The following is a 20202-nucleotide window of genomic DNA, read 5'->3' on the forward strand; positions in this document are numbered from 1 at the left end:
GCCAATATAAGAGAAAACTTCTTATTCAGGGCTGTCTAGGCTAGGGTTGCACAGTTTACCGGTACTATGTTAGTATCACAATACTATGGCTCTAATACTGGCGGAGACACTGTAGTTTGTTAACGGTAGTATCATCATTACGGTCTATCTACAATACATAATGTTGCACGTAGAAAAGCCACTAAAATGCTTACACGTTTGTGAGACAATAGACCTTTATATTTGAATAGTCTGTGGAGCCCTTTTAGGGTTCAAAACTGTAGAATTCATGCCCTTTATGGCAACCTATTGCACGTTTTCTGGTGCTTTAGTTTGAATGCACATCTGAATCAGTTAATTTCTGTTCCTGTCAATATGATTTAGTAGCTTCAACAACAGCAACAATCTCTTAAAAAGAACAACTCTCAAAGTGAAAATTTGAGTTACCTTGGATTCTCACCTTAAAGGTTCAGGACACCCCGGAGAACTTTTTTTTAATATATTAACAGATGTGTGTGTGTGTGTGTGTTGAGCATCAGTTAAGACAATGTTAGAACCTGTCAGCTTTAATTGTGGGGAAAACTGGATAATTTTGAGCTTTTGTCAGCTAATTTCAGCTTCCGGGTTTAAAATGATTTTTGGGGCGGGATCAAAATCGGTGACGTAGCTCAGAACTGCAAGTGCAATGATGACGCGTCGGTTTCTCATTATTATTCATAGTGGAGTTTTCTTATCCTATGAGAAGAGCCGGCTGCTTAATTATTTATGAGACCTGCCAGACCTGCCAGTGTCAAGCCCGAGCTGAGAGACACGGAAACCACGGCACAGTATTAGCTGTTCATGAAGGCTCATATGCGTTTGTTTCCATCATCCACGGGGTTTGTTGCATGTTTTCCCCCGCGATCTTGTCAGGGCCGATCATACAGCATAGCTGTCTGTGTGCTGCTAGCATTTTTGTCGGGAGAGCAGCACGAGCATTAGAGAATGGTGGACGCTGTCTTTTATCAGGAGTTCGTTCACCTTCAGACCAGTTCGCCTAAATCCTCCAGATTACCAGCAGGGTTAATGGTTAAAATAGACAGGTCAAGAGACCTGCTGCACTGAGTCTGCTGGATACGAGGATTGAGGGAAAAGTCCTCATTTATAGTGTTTACATGAACACACATCTTTATAATGATATAAATTGTGGTTGTCTGTATATGAAATTACGAATAACAAATGTAGCAGGGCATTAAATCACTGTTCATTTCTTTGCATTTTAACTTTGTAAACTATGAACTCATGCGTCTCCTCTTTGTGTCTCATTTTGTGAGCTAACTGACAACAGCAGTTATTCGCTCCCCTTCTCCCCTGCTGGCCACGCCCACTCCTGCCCGATGCTCGCGGAGCTCCACGCCCATTAATCATGCATCTTTTGAAAAAATTCTGAAGTAGACTTTAACCGAAAGAGGGGGGTGTCATGGCCCTTTAAACCTTAGACCTTAGACTTAAAAAAAAAAAAAAAAGAAAAAGAACAACAACTAATAGATGAAAAACAGCAGAGCAACAGGAAACATTGAAACAATTTTTGACCAATTCATATAGCCAAATTCTGTTGGAAAAATTGTCTTTTTGTAACAAATTTTGTTTGGTACAATTTGTATCTTTATTTAATGTATTTTTGTTGGTCAGTTATCTACAAAGTAAAGTTAATTTATAAACTAATTTCAAGAGGAGCCACTCTTATGATTGATAGCAGCTGGTCCCTCATTAATTAAGGCACAATCCACAAATCGGACTATTCCTAAATCACTATAAATAACCAGAGTATCTTACCTTAGCCATCTTCTTCTTGAAGAAGCCCCCCTTCCACCCCTACTCCTCCCCTTTCCTTGTCAGGGAAGCCCGGAGGCCCGATGATGATCATGCCTCACAGCAAGAATGTCACTGGCTCAGATCTTAACCTGGGCAAGTTGGCATTTCTGTGTGGAGTTTACATTTTCTCCCCGTGTTTGCGTGGGTTTTCACCAAAAACATATAACATAAGTAAATTGACAAAACTAAATCGACATCATAGACAAGCGTTGAATTCAGCATATACTCTCCATTCATAATCCACATTCAGCATTATCAAGCAGGGGAGTTCTCGAGACCTACCTGAGCTCAAACTCCCCTCTCGCCCTGCAACGGCAGGGAGCCCTGGGCTCGAGGATATCACGAGCTTAGGGCTCTCTCCCGGGACAGCATGCCAAACAAGCTTTATAATCAATTATCAGCAGGTGAAGGTGCATTTTAGGTGAAGTGATACGCATATACTTTTTTTCAATAAAAAGGGAATTATGAATTCAATTCAAGTAGGCCTATTATAACATAAAATATAGTGTTTCTGACAATTTTCTGTATTGCATAGATTTGATTTATGAATTACAGTATCGCAATACTACTTGGTATCATGATACTTCAGCTGGTATAGCATCATAATGTGAATTAATGGCACCGTGACAACCCTAGTGTATGCTAATGAGTGAGTGATCTCCATTAATAGGCGAGACTTTCCCTCTCTGATCAGACGTACAAATCAAAGTATTTTTGCAAACTGTTTATATCAAATACAGTTATAAAAAATATTAATTAATAATGTTTACCTTTAGATGCTGGTTATATTCACACACTGTTTCAACACAACTGTGCTTTACCCTCTTATAAAAGTGATTTTGCCATAACAGGCCACATTTAAGTTATTTTCCTACATGATTCCATCATTTGATGCTGATTCATTTGCTCTGCTCTGCTTTCCAGTGTATGATACTCTCAGACTGAAAGCAAAGTCAAGATGTTTGCTTAAAGCTGCCGTGTGTCTCTGTCAGATCTGTTCCTATCATTACAGAACACTTCAGACCTTTCTTTGTCTGGTCTTTTTACCAGTAAAGCACTGCAATAGAAGGACAGCAGCCCATTCTGTCAGCCCGCGAATGCTTCCCCTGACATTTTTTTTTACCCGGCAGCCTTGCGGATTCTTTCCCCCCGCTAACTTTTCCTGACTGTTGTGAAGGTTTTCCTGTTTGTCTCAGAAAGTGCCTGTCAAAAGCGCCGTCAGACTGAGCAAAGCAAAGCAACAATCGAGAATTAATTGCATTTCTATCATTAATTAAGGCAAGCGCTTCATCATCCGCAGAAACCCCAGAGAGACGCGCCGCGAGTGCAGCTGTTTTACATTCACATGACGAGATTTACAAATTAATTTGTAAGAATGGAGTGAAATGTTCTGAAAGTATGTGCGCAGGATTGGGTGAGTTACTTTAAAAAAGTATTTAATTTCTAACTACAGATGACATTATTAAAATTGTGTTTATGTTACATTTTTAATTACCGTTTCTAAAAAGTAACTCAGTTACTCGAGTTATTAAATTACAGTGATCCCTCAATATAACGCGGTTCACTTTTCACTTTCACACTGATTTTTTTTTTTGTGCAATTTGACCTTTTTTTTACAGCGCATTGAGTTCTGCGTCTTGATTAGCGCATTGTGTTCTGCGTCCTGACTGGCTGTAGACCACTGTCAATCAATCTCCTCCATGCCGTGCCTCCTGTACTGTACAGAATGCAATCAGCTCGCCAAATTTACATAAACCTTCGATCACTCGCAGTGTCCCCATAATGTCGATGAAACGTTCTGCACTGTCAAAGGCACCTGCGATAGCACCTAGAAAGGCAGAGGAAGATGCTAACCAGACATGCTAAAGGAAGGGAGAAGTTACGCAACTGTAGGCCACCATTACAGAATAAATAAATAAAGATCAATTGTGTTTGTTTTTTTAAATTTTTTTTTATTTTATAATGCTGACCTTTTTTACTATGAAACTTTGAAAATGTTTAAACGAGGTAAAAGTGTTAAAATGTTATTGCCTGTCTGAGAAGTGTGTAGTGAGGGGTTTTACAGACTTAAAACATCTATAATAATTGTGAAAAATAAAGCGGACTACTTCGTGGATTTTGTCTATTGCGTGTTATTTTTAGTACGTAACTCCCGCGATTAACGAGGGACCACTGTAAATCTCAATGGCACATAGAACACTTCTAATTCTTTAAATCTGAGCCAAACTGGACTTTTAGCTTTATTACAAAATGTAACACTTTATGAATGATATGTTTCAAAACACAAAACATTTCAAAGCAGGCACAGCACGTCAGTATGACATAAGATTGACGTTGTGCACCAACGTAGTGGGGACTTTTCATTTTGTTTTGGAAATGAAATTCAGGTTGATGTCAGAACCCAATGTCAGGCCAATGTCAATGTCCAACCTAAAATCAACCAAATATCAACGTCTAATGATGTTACAGCTTGACGTTGTGTGGAAGTTATCACTATGACATCCATCAGACGTTGCATTTTCGTTGCCATACCTGCCGATTAAATGCTAGCATTTGACATATACAGTTAAAGTCAAAATTATTAGCCACAACAAACACCCCCCGCCCCCCTTTGATTTTTTTTTCTTTTTTAAATATTTCCCAAATGATGTTTAACAGGGCAAGGAAATTTTCACAGTATGTCTGATAATATTTTTTCTTCTGGAGAAAGTCTTATTTGTTTTATTTCAGCTACATTGAAAGCAGTTAAAAACAAAAGTAAAACCATTTTAGGGTCAAAATTATTAGCTCCTTTAAGCTATTTCTTTTTGATAGTCTACAGGGCAAACCATCATTATACAATACGTTGCCTAATTTTTACCTCTGTTAAGCAGAAATTGTGGGCAACTTGTGGGCAAATAATTCAGGGGGCTAATAATTGTCAACTGTAAATGATGTTGGTTTAAGATGTTGGCTTGACGTTGGATTTTGGTCACCAACACAACCTAAAATCAACCAAATGTCAACATCATTTGACGTTGTTATAGGACGTCAAATTAACGTTGTCCTTAGATGGTGGCTAGACATTGAATTTTGGTCACCTGACCTAAATCTAACCTAATGTTAATGTCTTTTAATGTTCTGTGCCTGGTGGGTACTTCCTAGTTATATAATAGTAAAATAAAATAAATTAGCAGTATCTAAACATGCAGATTACTGTGCTTAAATTGCTTGAAGATGAATTTACTTTACTTTTGCTGTGTAAAAGTTTTCCAATAACAATAACTTTGTAACTAATATCACCCAACACTGTATGTGTGGATAACCTTTAGGTTTACGTTTGCAAAATCATCTCGTCTTGTTTTGAACATCACAAAACAAATCAGATTTGATCGCTGGACTGATTTTCCCTCTCACTGACTCTTTTACTCGCAGATTAAACACCAAAAAAAGCAAAACAAACTTAGGCCTTATTCAGATTCAGCGCACATTCGTCCCTAAAGCTTCAATTTGCCTTATGTCGCTCCTAAATTTGCTCCAGCTCGCTTCAAGTTGAACTTATTAGCTCTTTGAAATATTTATTGTGTAACGAAGCATAATTCAATGATTTATTCTCATATCTAGCTCAAAGCACAGCGATCAGATCCCGTTTAGCTAGCGTTACACATAATTGCCGGATCAAGGGGTCATTATCGCCAACAATAGTTGCTGATTGCGTTCACGTACGCACTTCAAGAAGCGAGCAATTAATAGCAGAAGATTGAGCCTTTAGCTGCGGCCTCATTTAGTCCTCTCGTGATGTGTGATTTTTTTTTTAAACCATATACTTTACCAAGAAAAGATTTCCATTTTGGACGCCGCTTTCTCAAGTTAGTCATTTTTAGCCGCGGCCCCAGGCAGCGTTTAGTCATGGACGGAGCTCTTTAATTGAGCCTCTCAGGGCTTTTCTTTCCTTTCCACTGCGTCTGTCTTTCTGCGAGCGTTTAGAAGTGTCCGGGGACTCCTGGATATCATTGTACCATGGTATAATCGAGTACAGAGGCGTGATACTTCCAGCAGCAGTGGCACTGGACAAAAGTCTCGCTTCAAAGCGGATATGAAAAAAAAGTCACTTGATAAAGTGTAACTCAAATTAAACAGCAAGCGCTCTCAAACTTTTTAGGTGCCAGAGATCCTTATAGGGGAAAAAATAAGAGATTTCAGAATTAGTCAGAATTATGTTTTCTGTTTAACGGAAAGAATAATTATTTTAACTCATTTATAAACACATTAGTTTTAAAAACTAATTTTTAATAACTGATTGGCTGTTTCTCAATACCAAGTACGCAAAGTTCGGACTTGCGTCCTTGGAAGTTCAGACTTGCCAAGTTCAGACTTAGAAGAGCGAACGCCCGAGTACGCGAGGACACAAGTCGGGTAATTCTTCAAATGGAACAGCAGTGTACTTTATAACGTCACTTACCTCACCATGGATTCATCAGTTTCACTGTACATTAACAATAAAATGATTTAATTAATATTAAATTAATATTAAGCATTTTTGTTTTTAAAAGATGTCTAATAGATGTCTAAAAGACGTCTAAACATGGGCATCTTGGCTAAAACAAGGCTAAATTTCAGTGAAAAACTATAAGACATCTAAGAATAGACCAAAACTAGAACCATCCAAAAAACAGAAATTACTGACCACACATATAAAGTCTGTTTAATCTGTCTATCTGACGACTAGTCAAGTTTTGGGCTATTCTTAGATGTCTATTAGATTTTCACTGACAGCCCAAGTTTAGCCTTCTTTCAGCCAAGCTGTCTACATCTTGATGTCTATTAGGCGTTTATAAAACACACAATTGTTTGCTAGGTGTTAAAACATGTGGTTGTTTGTTGTAAAAATTCATAAAAATGACAAAAAACACAAATTTGTGCCTCTTCTTAGTTTATGTGCAGCCATGTTGTAGATAGTGTAATGAATGTAATAAAATCTTTGTTTCAAGTGTGGCAATTCAGCCCTTCCCTTTAGCCCTACACCTTCAAGCTAAAGAGATTTGGGATACCCCTACCCCTTCATGTGAAAGCACAAATTGAGGGGAAAGAGGAAGGACTGAGGGGAAAAATTGAGATTGGGCCTTAAAACCTTAACTAGGTTATCTAGGCAAGTTTGGGTAATTAGGCAAGTCATTGTAGTGATGGTTTGTTTTGTGAACATTCTAACAAATAAAAACAAAAAAAGGGGCTAATGATATTGACCTTAAAATGAATTTTAAAAAAAATGAAACTGCTTTAGGCTCTAGCCTAAATAAAACAAATATGACTTATTATATTATTATAGACAATACTGTGAAAAATTCCTTGCTCTGTTAAACATTATTTGGAAATATAATTATTTAAACATCATAAACATCATTTGGGCTAATAATTCTGACTTTAACTGTAAATATCATTGAATTGAACTTGTGCATCTCCTTAGTTCCATAAGCAGCCATGCTGCCGCTTTAGATGGTGTAATGAAATGTTATGAAATCTTTGTTTCAAGTGTGGCAGTCCAGCCACAGAGTCCTACAGCTTCAAGCTAAAAAGAATTAAGAAACCCCTACCCCTTCACTTGAAAGCGCAAAACGAGTAAAATTGGGATTGGGCCTTAAAGGCTTAACTAGGTTAACTAGGCGAGTTAGGGTAATTAGGCAATTCATTCTAACGATGGTTTGTACTGTAGACAATCGAAAATATTGCTTAAGAGGGGCTAATAATATTGACTGTTATAATATAGATAATATTTAATATTGACTATATTAAAGTGGATTTAAAAAAAAAATTAATTGCTTTTATTCTAGCCTAAAAAAACAAATAAGAAATAATACTATCAGACATACTGTGATAATTTCCTTGCTCTGTTGAACATAATTTGGGAAATAAAAAAAAAACAATACAGGAGAGCTAATAATTCAACTGCATATAATTGGAATCTTTCTCCATTTATTAGGCTTTATGTGCTGTACTGTTGTTTGTGTTTTTGTCAATCCTGTCCTGATGCTAAACGTGTAAACAGGCTCTGATATTTTGAGCTTGACCACTTTTGACTACATCCAGAGGTTGTTAAAAATGCATCAGATTGTATTGCTTTCATAGTGTAAATGCTCATGTGGTCGAATGTGTTCGAACAAGCAAAACGCAAACAAAAACAGCAGCTACTCTCTGCCCACTCTAATGTTTTATTCTAACATTACAGTATATGTTGTTGAGGAGTACAAGCCAGAAGGGATTTAAACTCTGTCTAAAATCCTAAGTTTTGTTTAAAGATTATAAAAAACTACATGTTAAAAACACAATGTTTTCTTAACATTCCTGATTCTTAGACTGTTTTTCAATATGCGTTCTTCAGCGATCTTGCGTCTTCGTGTAACGTCATCATTAACAGTCAAAGTTCAGTTCCAAAACTCAAGACCGCAAGAACGGAGGATGTGTGAAGAGCCCTGATGTGTTATTGATATAGACCAAGCACACTTCAGCACAGTACTCGCTTTAAAAGTCCCAGAAGTCATTGCGGCTGAATAAAGGATATAGGAAGTGCAGCCTTTTTTACAGGTTTATTATTAAAGTTCAGCGATAACTTATTTATCTCAGGAGTTTCCCTAAAAAGATGGTGAAAGTAAACACATTAAGAAAGTTTATTTGCTGAAATTCATATTCAAGTCAGTTTAATTTGCATTGTGCAAAGTATATTTGTCGCCACTGGCTCGCATGGTTCAGGATTGGTAGAGCTACGCATCAATGAATTGGCTCTTCAGTGTTTGAACTCTCAGTAATGATTAAATCACACTGAACTGAGCTAAACTGAACTGAACTGAACTTAAACACTAAAACCTGAACCACACTGTTCCAGTTACTATGACCAATTATGTGAAGCTGCTTTGACACAATCTACATTGTAAAAGCGCTATACAAATAAAGCTGAATTGAATATATTTGTAAGATTTTTGATCATATTATATACTGTATATGTTGAAAAGGGGAAAAACAATAAGTCACTGTATGAATGCTGTAAAATTTAAATAATTTTCTGTTAAAAAAGTGTTTAGATCAGGAAGATCACAGCATCTTGTTTCTCACAGGACTTGCTCACTATTCTCGCGATCTCAGTTCATTCTTCTGAGGTAACTTGGCAAAGTCCGCTCTGCATGATAACGCCTTTCTCTGCATTCTTGGAATTGAGCAGTCTTAGATTCTATTGAACCCTGTGCTGCATTTTTTCTGAACTATTCATTAATTCCTGATTATCAGGGGTCGGCGCAGCAGAATCAACCGCCAACTATTCCAGCATATGTTTTACACAGTGGATGCCCTTTCAACTGCAACCCAGTACTGGGAAACAACTCTACACTCTCGTATTCACACACACTCATACACCACGGCCAATTTAGCTTATCCAATTCATCTATTGGTTTAATTTTAGACCGACTTTACTGTTTTCTTTTTGCTTATAAAGTCACTTTTGTCAGTTTACTTTCAGGCATATACTGAAACAGGTCATCTTGTCGTTTACTCGATGTATAAAATAAGTACATATGTTATACAATGAAAAAATGTTTTAAGGGTACCTATTATGCCCTTTTTTACAATACGTAAAAAAAGTCTGTGATGTGCTTAGAGTGTGTATGTAAATTTTCAACTCACAATATTACACAAATAATGTTTTATAAATCTATGAAACGTCCTCTTAGGTTTAAATCCTAAATGCACCATTTTGGTGACTGTCACTTTAAGTTCAAATGCGATTGTGCACTTTTCAAAAGAGGGCAGAGCTACACATGCCTGCATGTCAGCATAGTGGCAGCAAAATTCCTTAATTATGTTTTTTTTTATGATTTACAATTATATCTATGCAACCGAATTTATGAAACTTATTTGCATTTTTACAATGAAATTGTGTAATGCCACGCCAGCATGGGGAGCCCTTATCAGAGTACTGACTCACCTCCGCTTCCTCTTCGCTCAATTACTGTTTGTAGCATATTTCAGCGAGCACTCAGGAACAGTTACTTTGTGAAATATTGCCAGTTTACCTGCTCTACCGAGCGTTTTTCCATATGACTTTCCTGACTGCAGTATGACCTGGCCTGTTTACCCTTACCTACTGTGCGTTCCTTGTTATTGCCCTTTTGCTCTGTTTTGGATTGATTTTTGTTGCCTTGACCCATTGTCTGCATTGCTACATACATCTGCTGGATTTCCAACACAATCTCACGGCAATTCGTAACTTTTTCATTTAGTGGCTAATTCATATGAATTCGTACGATCTAATTCGTACAAATTAGTACGATTTGCTTATCCCCCAATGACGGTTGGGGTTAGGGGTGGGGTCAGGTGCCACGCCTCCTTTTTAAAATCGTACCATTTCGTACGACTGAACTCATACGAATTCGTACGAATTAGCCACTAAACTGGCAAAACGTAAAATACTTACGTTTTCTCGTGAGATCAGGCTGGGATTTCCCTTGTGTTTGTTGAATGATCTGGGGTGCGTTTCCCAAACATTAACATAACTCGCAGCTGAACTATCATAGTAAGATGCATCGTTTGGGAAAAGAGTGTTTCTCACAACCAGTAGTTTCTCTGTCACAGATCCATCGTTTGAACGACGTTAGTATAACATGAAACGCCCTTAATGATGATCTAAACGGGGTTAAGAAACAACTTCTTTAGAGAAGAACCCCAACATTTCTTTGTGCAAACTATATTGTTACACACGCACACACATTTATAAAAAATTCAATATTAGTTTCGCTAAAAACATGCACTCACTTTCCATATGAATTGAAATTTATGTAAATTGCACATATAGGATCAATGTTTCCTTTACAAATATAATTGAGAACATATACATATTCTAATCTAAAACAAAATCACTTACAAAAGCTAACACATATTTTAATCTCATATATAAATCATATAAATATATAAATAATGAGGCGATTTTTCAAGAAATGAAATGTAATATTTATTATTTAGTAAGAAATGAAAAAAAAATCATACTTTAATAATCACAATAATAATAATAATAATAATAATAATAATAATAATAATAATAATGATGATGATGATGATGATGATGTAACTTAAATTCAAATTTTAAATAATAGGTCACCTACAGCTTTCATCATAAGCCACGGCTGTGTTGAAAATGACATCAACGAACGGAGTGCAATTATAAACATGAAGATCGCTAAAACTGAACTGTAAAAATGCTTTGAAAGCCAACTACACCTAAGAGTGAATGCTTTTTTGTTCTAAACGAATAGGGGATAGGGTGGATAACTGGGAATAGAACACAGCCACAGAAATGGCAAATCAACGAACTACGTTTGTAACGACACAACTTGCGACCTTAGTTGGCTAACGATGGTTTTTGGAAACAGCCCTGGACAGCTCACCTGTTACCGACTATCTGCCTGTTTACACATTTATGTATCTTAGCAAGCCCTTTTTAAACTTACGCAAATGGATTCTAGCATTGCCTCAGCCTCCACGCTACAAATTGACACATGAAGTTACAATTTGTTTTTATTTTATTTAGCTTCAATAAGTTATGTTTTGATCTTTAATGAATTATTCTTATCATAATGTATTATATATATATATATATATATATATATATATGTATATATATATATATATATATATATATATATATATATATATATATATATATATATATATATATATATATATATATATATATATATATATATATATATATATATATATAATCATTGGTATTATTATTTTAGTTTATTATTTATTTTGTCAAAAATAAAGAAAAAGTTCTGTTTATTCTCTAGAATTTATTCATCCAACATTTGCGAGATTTTTCAGGTTATACAGTATAATCTTTTTTGATTTCGTTTTTACTCCTGGACTAGAGCGCCGTAAGGGTATTCACAGCAGATTGTCGATGGCAGTTAGTGGATTTTTACAAGTCGCTATCGTGTTTGTCTCATGTTTTATCACTATCGTGTTCGCCCTGATGAAATGACAAATCCTGCGATCAATACAAAAAAAAAAGATATCTATATCTCCTCAGCATCCTCAAAAGCTCCAGTGCTGATATCAGACAGAACCGAAGCCAACATAACGCTTGATTAGGATGCCCGTCCGTGTACGTCTCCCCCTTTCGGCTTTCACGATCGCTCGCTCCAAGCTTTGATCTGCCAACTTTTCAAGCATGCCTCCATCCATTGGAGTGTCAGTGCGATGCCCACAGTGTGATGAATCCATGTCCCGGCTCTCTATCGCAGCTGCTATTGATCCGACATGAAGCCGAATCCATTTCGGTGGGATTCATTACCTTTAATAGGGTCATTTCGCATTGTTTCTTCTAATTGACAGCCATTGTCTGAAGCCGTCCAGTCAAGCATATTGGGGAATTCATCAGAGCTTTATTGAGGCGCCTGTATGCCTCGATAATCCCTAATGAAAACAGCTCTTAAATAAAAAGGCAAAAGAAGATCTGTGGCAGGAAACCTGAAGGCTGTAATGACACTATCGATTCCTAATACGGGCTTATTACCAGATAGAACAGGACAGCCAAACAGTCTTTAATATAAAGGATCACCGGGGCTTTGGGAGGAACGCCGTGATAACTGTTTACAAGATCATGTTCGGATTTAAAAGTGCTCCGGGCTCTGATCTGTTTGCTGATATGAGCAGATTAACTAAAAATGAGACATCTGTCTTCGGTTAAGCATCGTGTAGCAATTTTGCTTTTCCCAATTTTTTTTTTTTCTAACTAAAGAGGCGCCATTAATCATTTATTGAAGAAGGCATATTTGACACTTTTGTGGCATCTGTTTTTTACCCTGAGGGCCACGTGTGTTTTAATTTTTAAAAAGTGAATTTTTGCATTCAATCATCAACAGTCTCGCACACGTTACTGTTTTTTAAAGAAAATATAGTTTATTAGTTTGATCAAAAATACTACAAACAACAAAAACAGTATATTGTAAAACATTAATGCAATTTAAAATTAGTTCTGCAGTTAAATGTATTTTAAAAAAGCATTGTTTTTTCTTGTTTTCGAAGATGATTTTTGTCATGATTATTGGTGTCAAATGATTCTTTTAGAAATTTATACAATTTATCTTTAAATGGATGGATAGATGGGTTGGTTGGTTTACAGAAGGGGAGACATTCAGATAGATAAATGAATGGATGGATAGATGGATGGATGAATAAATGGATGGATATATGTATGTATGTATGTATGTATGGATGTATCGATGTATGTATGGATGGATGGATGAATGGATGAATGAATGAATGGACAGGCGGATAGGTTAATGGATGAATAAATGGATGACTATATGAATGGATGTATGTATGTATGTATGTATGTATGTATGTATGTATGTATGTATGTATGTATGTATGTATGTATGTATGTATGTATGTATGTATGGATGGATGGATGGATGGATGGATGGATGGATGGATGGACAGATAGCCGGATGAATAGATGATGAATGGATAGATGAATGGGTGGACAGATAGATGGATGGATGGATGAATGAATGAATGAATGAATTAATGGATGGATGGATGAAAAGATGAATAAATGGATGGATAAATGGCCAGAAGAATGGATTGACAAATGAGCAGATGGATGTGTGGTCAGATGGACAAACTGATTTGTAGATAAAGAATGGATGGATGGATGGATGGATGGATGGATGGATGGATGGATGGATGGATGGATGGATGGATGGATAAATGAATGGATAGATGAATAGATGGATGGAGAGACGGGTAGTTAAACAAAAGGGCAGACATTCAGACAGATGGATGGATGGATAGATAAATGGATGAATAAAAGGTTGGATATATGGATGGATGGATAAATTGGCAGATGAATGGATATATAAATGAGCATATGGATGAATGGATGGGCAGATATACAAACTGATAGATGATGGATGGATGGATGGATGGATGGATGGATGGATGGATGGATGGATGGATGGATGGATGGATGGATGGATGGATGGATGAATAGAAGAATAATGGATGGATAATGGATGGATAAGTAGGGAGATCAAAGGATCGATAAGCGGATAGATGGATGGACAAACGATAAGTAGTTTAACAGAAGGGCAGGCGTTTAGATGGATGGATAAATGGAGAAAATGGGTGGACAGATAGTTGGATGGATGGATGAATGGTTAGCTGGGTAGTTAACATAAGGACAGACGTACATATGAATGGATGGATGGATGGATGGATGGATGGATGGATGGATGGATGGATGGATGGGCTGGTTAATAGAAGGGGAGACATTCGGATGGATGGATGGATGGATGGAAGGATGGACAGATAGTCGGATGAACAGATGATGAATGGATAGATGAATGGGTGGACAGATAGTTGGATGGATGGATGGATGGATGAAAAGATGAATAAATGGATGGATAAATGGCCAGAAGAATGGATCGACAAATGAGCAGATGGATGTGTGGTCAGATGGACAAACTGATTTGTAGATAAAGGATGGATGGATGGATGGATGGATGGATGGATTAGCATATGGGTGGATGAATTGATGGATGGATAGATGAATAGATGGATGGAGAGATGGGTAGTTTAACAAAAGGGCAGACATTCTGACAGATGGATGGATGGATGGATTGATGAATGGATGCATAGGTGGATAGATGAATGGATGAATAAAAGGTTGGATATATGGATGGATGGATAAATTGGGAGATGAATGGATATATAAATGAGCATATGGATGAATGGATGGGCAGATAGACAAACTGACAGATAAAGGATGGATGGATGGATGGATGGATGAATAGAAGAATAATGGATGGATAATGGATGGATAAATGGGGAGATCAATGGATCGATAAGTGAGCAGATAGATAGATGGATGGACAAACGATAAGTAGTTTAACAGAAGGGCAGACCTTCAGATGGATGGATGAATAGATAAATGGGTGGACAGATAGTTGGATGGATGGATGAATGGTTATCTGGGTAGTTTAACAGAAGGACAGACGTACATATGGATGGATGGATGGATGAATGGGTATGTAGATGGATAATACATGGATGGATAAATGGACAGATGGATGGATGGATAAATGAGCAGCTGGATAGACACATGGACAAACAGATTGATAATAAAAGTAGGATAGATGGATGAATGAATAAACTTTATAAAGCAGAATTCATTAAATCACTATGTAATCACTTTGAAATGTTCATTCATCATCATTTGTCCTTAATTTAATGCAGCATTGATGAATAAAAGCATTAATGTCTTTCGGATAATAAGAAAGAAGTCCGTCTGACCCCAAATCTTCAAGTCTGTAGTTGTTCAGCAAAGAGGCAGACATTAAAGTTAAACACTCATAGTACTTCTGGAATGACATGTGAATGAATCCTTGATCATTTCATGCAGAACCAATAAGCATTTACTTTTAATCTAGTGTCTTTAAATGAACACATAGCTATTCATCACATAAACCATGAAGTATATTTATCAAATAATGTGCGATCTGTTCATTCATTCAGTCAGAAGTCAAGATGTGTGCTGTAAGCTTTAATTCCAGTCATTCCACAGATTTTGTTATTTCACGACTGAAGTAAACACAACTGAGATCATTCAAGGTTACCTCTGAATGGGTCCCGTCTCCTATTGTGTGGTGAAATATTGGTATTTTTGTATGTTTCACCCATTTGAGCAACTTTCATAGAATTTAACAATACCACAGCACAAAGAGTAAAAACCAACAACTCTCTCTACAGTAAACACACTGAGCAAACCCGCATTTTTCATATAACAAATATGCTCGGGGTAACTTAAATGCTTGAAGGCAGAAGAAAATAATGTCACGCTTGCAATTAAGATATGTTAATGGTGTAATGCTTCCTTTGTTTAATGCTAAACTTTGTGTTCCAGGCTATCCACGCTATGATGTGATCGGGGACCACAGTAAAGGAGAATATCATCTGCTCATCGAGCGGACTGAACTGGTGGATGACGGAAGCTTTGAGTGTCAAGCCATCCAGGTTGCTGGCAGATCTCGACCCGCTCAACTCACTGTGCTAGGTCAGTGTAATCTTCAAGAAAAACCCACACACAAGACAGAAAGAGGCAGATAGATGGATGGACAAATGAGTAGACATATGGGTGGATGTGTGGATGGATGGACAGATGGGCAAACAGACAGATGAACAGATAAATGAATGAATGAATGGATGGATAGGTGCATGTATGGATGGATGGATGGGTGGATGAATGGATGGGTGGGTGAATGGGAAGATTAAAAGAAGGGCAGAAAATCAGATAGACAGGTGAATAGGTAAATAAATAGATGGATAAATGGGCAGATGAATGGACATGTAGAAGGATTGATGGACAGAGGGACAAACAGGTTGATAGACTGACAAGAGCTGGCTGGCTGGCTGGCTGGATGGATGGATGGATGGATGGATGGATGGATGGATGGATGATGAAAGGATGGATGGATGGAATGGGTAGGTTGATGGATGAATAGATGGATGGATGGATAAATAGACAGATGGATGGATGAATGGATGGACAAACAGACAGACAGACAGATGAATACATAGATGGACAAATAGATGGACAGAGGGGTGGGTGGGATGGATGGATGGATGGGTGAATGGGAAGATTAAAAGAAGGGCAGTAAATCAGATAGACATGTAAATAAATGGATGGATAAATGGGCAGATGGATGGACATGTAGAAGGATTGATGGACAGAGGGACAAACAGGTTGATGGGCATGAGCTGGCAGGATGGATGGATTAATGAATAGGTGTATGGATGGATAGGTTAATGGATAAATAGATGGAAGGACGGATAAATGAATGGATGAATTGATAAATGGATGGATGGATGGATGGATGGATAGGTCGATGGATGAATAGATGGATGGACGGATAAATTGATGGATAGATAGATGGATAAGTGGGTGGATGGATGGATGAATGGATGGATAAGTGGGTGGATGTATGGATGGATAAATGGGTGAATGGGTAGATTAAAAGAAGGGCAGACAATCAGATAGACAGGTGAATAAATGGATGGATAAATGGGCAGACAGATCAATGAACATGTAGAAGGATAGATGGACAGATAAAGGGTGAATAGGTAGATGTATGTATCTATGGATGGATGCATGTATGTATAAATGGATGATCAGATTAATATATTGATAAATTGATGAATTGATGGTGGAAATAGGGATAAAATAAATCGAGAGATAGAAAGACAGAAATGAATACATGGATGAAGAGATAGGTGCATGGATAGTGGTTGGATAAATGGATGAATAAATAGGTGGATTAACAGGGCAGACAATCAGATAGATAGAAAATGATGGATGAGTGGATGAATAAATTGATGGATAAATGGGCAGACGAATATATGAACATGTGGAAGGATAGATGGACAGATAGACAAACAGATTTATAGATATAGGCTGGATGGATGGATGGATGGATGGATGGATGGATGGATGGATGGATGGATGGATGGATGGATGGATGTATGGAAGAGAATTAACAGGTAGGTGAATTGATAGATAGATGGATGGATGAATGGATGGGCGAATGGATGTATAGATGAATGCATAATCAAAAATTGGATGCGGAAAGATGGATGTTAATAGACATAGATTATACATTAATAGACAGACAGACAGACAGACAGACAGACAGACAGACAGATAAATAGATAGATAGATAGATAGATAGATAGATAGATAGATAGATAGATAGATAGATAGATAGATAGATAGATAGATAGATAGGAAGATAGATAGATAGATAGATAGATAGATAGATAGATAGATAGATAGATAGATAGATAGATAGATAGATAGATAGATAGATAGATAGATAGATAGGAAGATAGATAGATAGATAGATAGATAGATAGATAGATAGATAGATAGATAGATAGATAGATAGATAGATAGATAGATAGATAGATAGATAGATAGATAGATAGATAGATAGATAGATAGATAGATAGATAGATAGATAGAGAGAAATGCATAATACATAGATGGACAGATAGGTGCATGGATGGATAAATAGAATATTACATAGATGTAAGAATGGATTATTATGTAGGTTTGTGAATAGATGATTGAATATATGGATAATTGAGTGGAAGGATGGATATATGAATGTTTGATAAAACCTGTACATGACTATGTAAGTATAGATATATACATGGATGAAACGACATAGATGGATGGAAATTAATTGGAAAATGGACAAATTATTACATGGATGGAAAGATAGATGCATGGATGTATGAATGGATGGGTGGATTAACAGAAGGGCAGACCAGCAGATAGATAGGTAGATGGAAAGAAAGATGAGTTAATGGATGGATGGATGGATGATTGGTAGAGGCTATAGGACAACGCTATAGATTTCTGGTAGCTAGAAGATCTAGGCATAAAGCAGTTTTATTCCCCCCGGCCATCTCTACCTCACAGCCAGCGCATCGTGTAAATATAGATATCTTATTTATACTCTATACACACTGAACAAAATCACACTTCTTCATATAATCTTCAAATCTAGATGCATATTGCTTCCATTTATTGCTAGTATGTATAGTATGTATAGAATGTATATGTAAATATATGTACTCATAGCTCATGAAAACACACACAAAAAATCCCTTGTGTGTACTGTATGTATACACTTGGCGAATAAAGGTAATTCTGATTAGGTATGAAGATAGATAGATAGATAGATAGATAGATAGATAGATAGATAGATAGATAGATAGATAGACAGACAGACAGACAGACAGACAGACAGACAGACAGACAGACAGACAGACAGACAGACAGACAGACAGACAGAACGGCAGATTGACAGACAGACAGACAGACCGGCAGATAGATAGATAGATAGATAGATAGATAGATAGATAGATAGATAGATAGATAGACAGACAGACAGACAGACAGACAGACAGACAGACAGACAGACAGACAGACAGACAGACAGACAGACCGGCAGATAGATAGATAGATAGATAGATAGATAGATAGATAGATAGATAGATAGATAGATAGATAGATAGATAGATAGATAGATAGATAGATAGATAGATAGATAGATAGATAGATAGATAGATAGATAGATAAATAGACAGACAGACAGACAGACAGACAGACAGACAGACAGACAGACATAACGGCAGATAGATAGATAGATAGATAGATAGATAGATAGACAGACAGACAGACAGACAGACAGACAGACAGACAGACAGACAGACAGACAGACAGACAATCATAACGGCAGATAGATAGATAGATAGATAGATAGATAGATAGATAGATAGATAGATAGATAGATAGATAGACAGACAGACAGACAGACAGACAGACAGACAGACAGACAGACAGACAGACAGACAGACAGACAGACAGACAATCATAACGGCAGATAGATAGATAGATAGATAGATAGATAGATAGACAGACAGACAGACAGACAGACAGACAGACAGACAGACAGACAGACAGACAGACAGACAGACAGACCGGCAGATAGATAGATAGATAGATAGATAGACAGACAGACAGACAGACAGACAGACAGACAGACAGACAGACAGACAGACAGACAGACAGACAGACAATCATAACGGCAGATAGATAGATAGATAGATAGATAGATAGATAGATAGATAGATAGATAGATAGATAGACAGACAGACAGACAGACAGACAGACAGACAGACAGACAGACAGACAGACAGACAGACAGACAGACAGACAGATAGACAGACCGGCAGATAGATAGATAGATAGATAGATAGATAGATAGATAGATAGATAGATAGATAGATAGATAGATAGATAGATAGATAGATAGATAGATAGATGGATGGATGGATGGATGGATGGATGGATGGATGGATGGATGGATGGATGGATGGATGGATGGATGGATGGATGGATGGATGGATGGATGGATGGATGGATGGATGGATGGATGGATGGATGGATGGATGGATGGATGGATGGATGGATAGATGGATGGATGGATGGATATATGTGTGAATAAATGGACAGTCAGACAATCATTACATCCTTCAACTAGAACAGCACTCCAGCAGTAAACGAATGCAAGGCCCTGAGAAGGAAGGAAAAAGCGCAAAAAAGCACGGCCTCTGCAGTACAGAGAATGTAGACAAGAACAAAGTCAATCTCTGAGTCAGATAAATGTGTGATATTCTGAAATCAGGGCTAATCAGCTTTAATAAGACACATTAGATATGTTTGCAATCGATAGAGGCCCTGACATAAATGCATTGCGTCAGCTTAGCTCCCGG

The 20202-nt window shown here is 37.1% G+C and overlaps 1 protein-coding gene across 13 annotated transcripts in view; it reads left to right on the forward strand.

Annotated features, from left to right (window-relative positions):
- The window catches only part of kirrel3a (kirre like nephrin family adhesion molecule 3a), a 532195-nt gene that overhangs the window by 368040 nt on the left and 143953 nt on the right, over positions 1–20202 (forward strand). For all 13 annotated transcript variants that reach the window (XM_073915104.1, XM_073915110.1, XM_068224013.2 and 10 more), the window contains one exon: positions 15767–15916. In XM_073915104.1, the coding sequence (XP_073771205.1) occupies positions 15767–15916 (150 nt within the window). The remainder of the gene's footprint in view (positions 1–15766; positions 15917–20202) is intronic.

The sequence above is a fragment of the Danio rerio genome, chromosome 10, assembly GCF_049306965.1.
Source record: "Danio rerio strain Tuebingen ecotype United States chromosome 10, GRCz12tu, whole genome shotgun sequence".
Taxonomy (NCBI): Eukaryota; Metazoa; Chordata; class Actinopteri; order Cypriniformes; family Danionidae; genus Danio; species Danio rerio.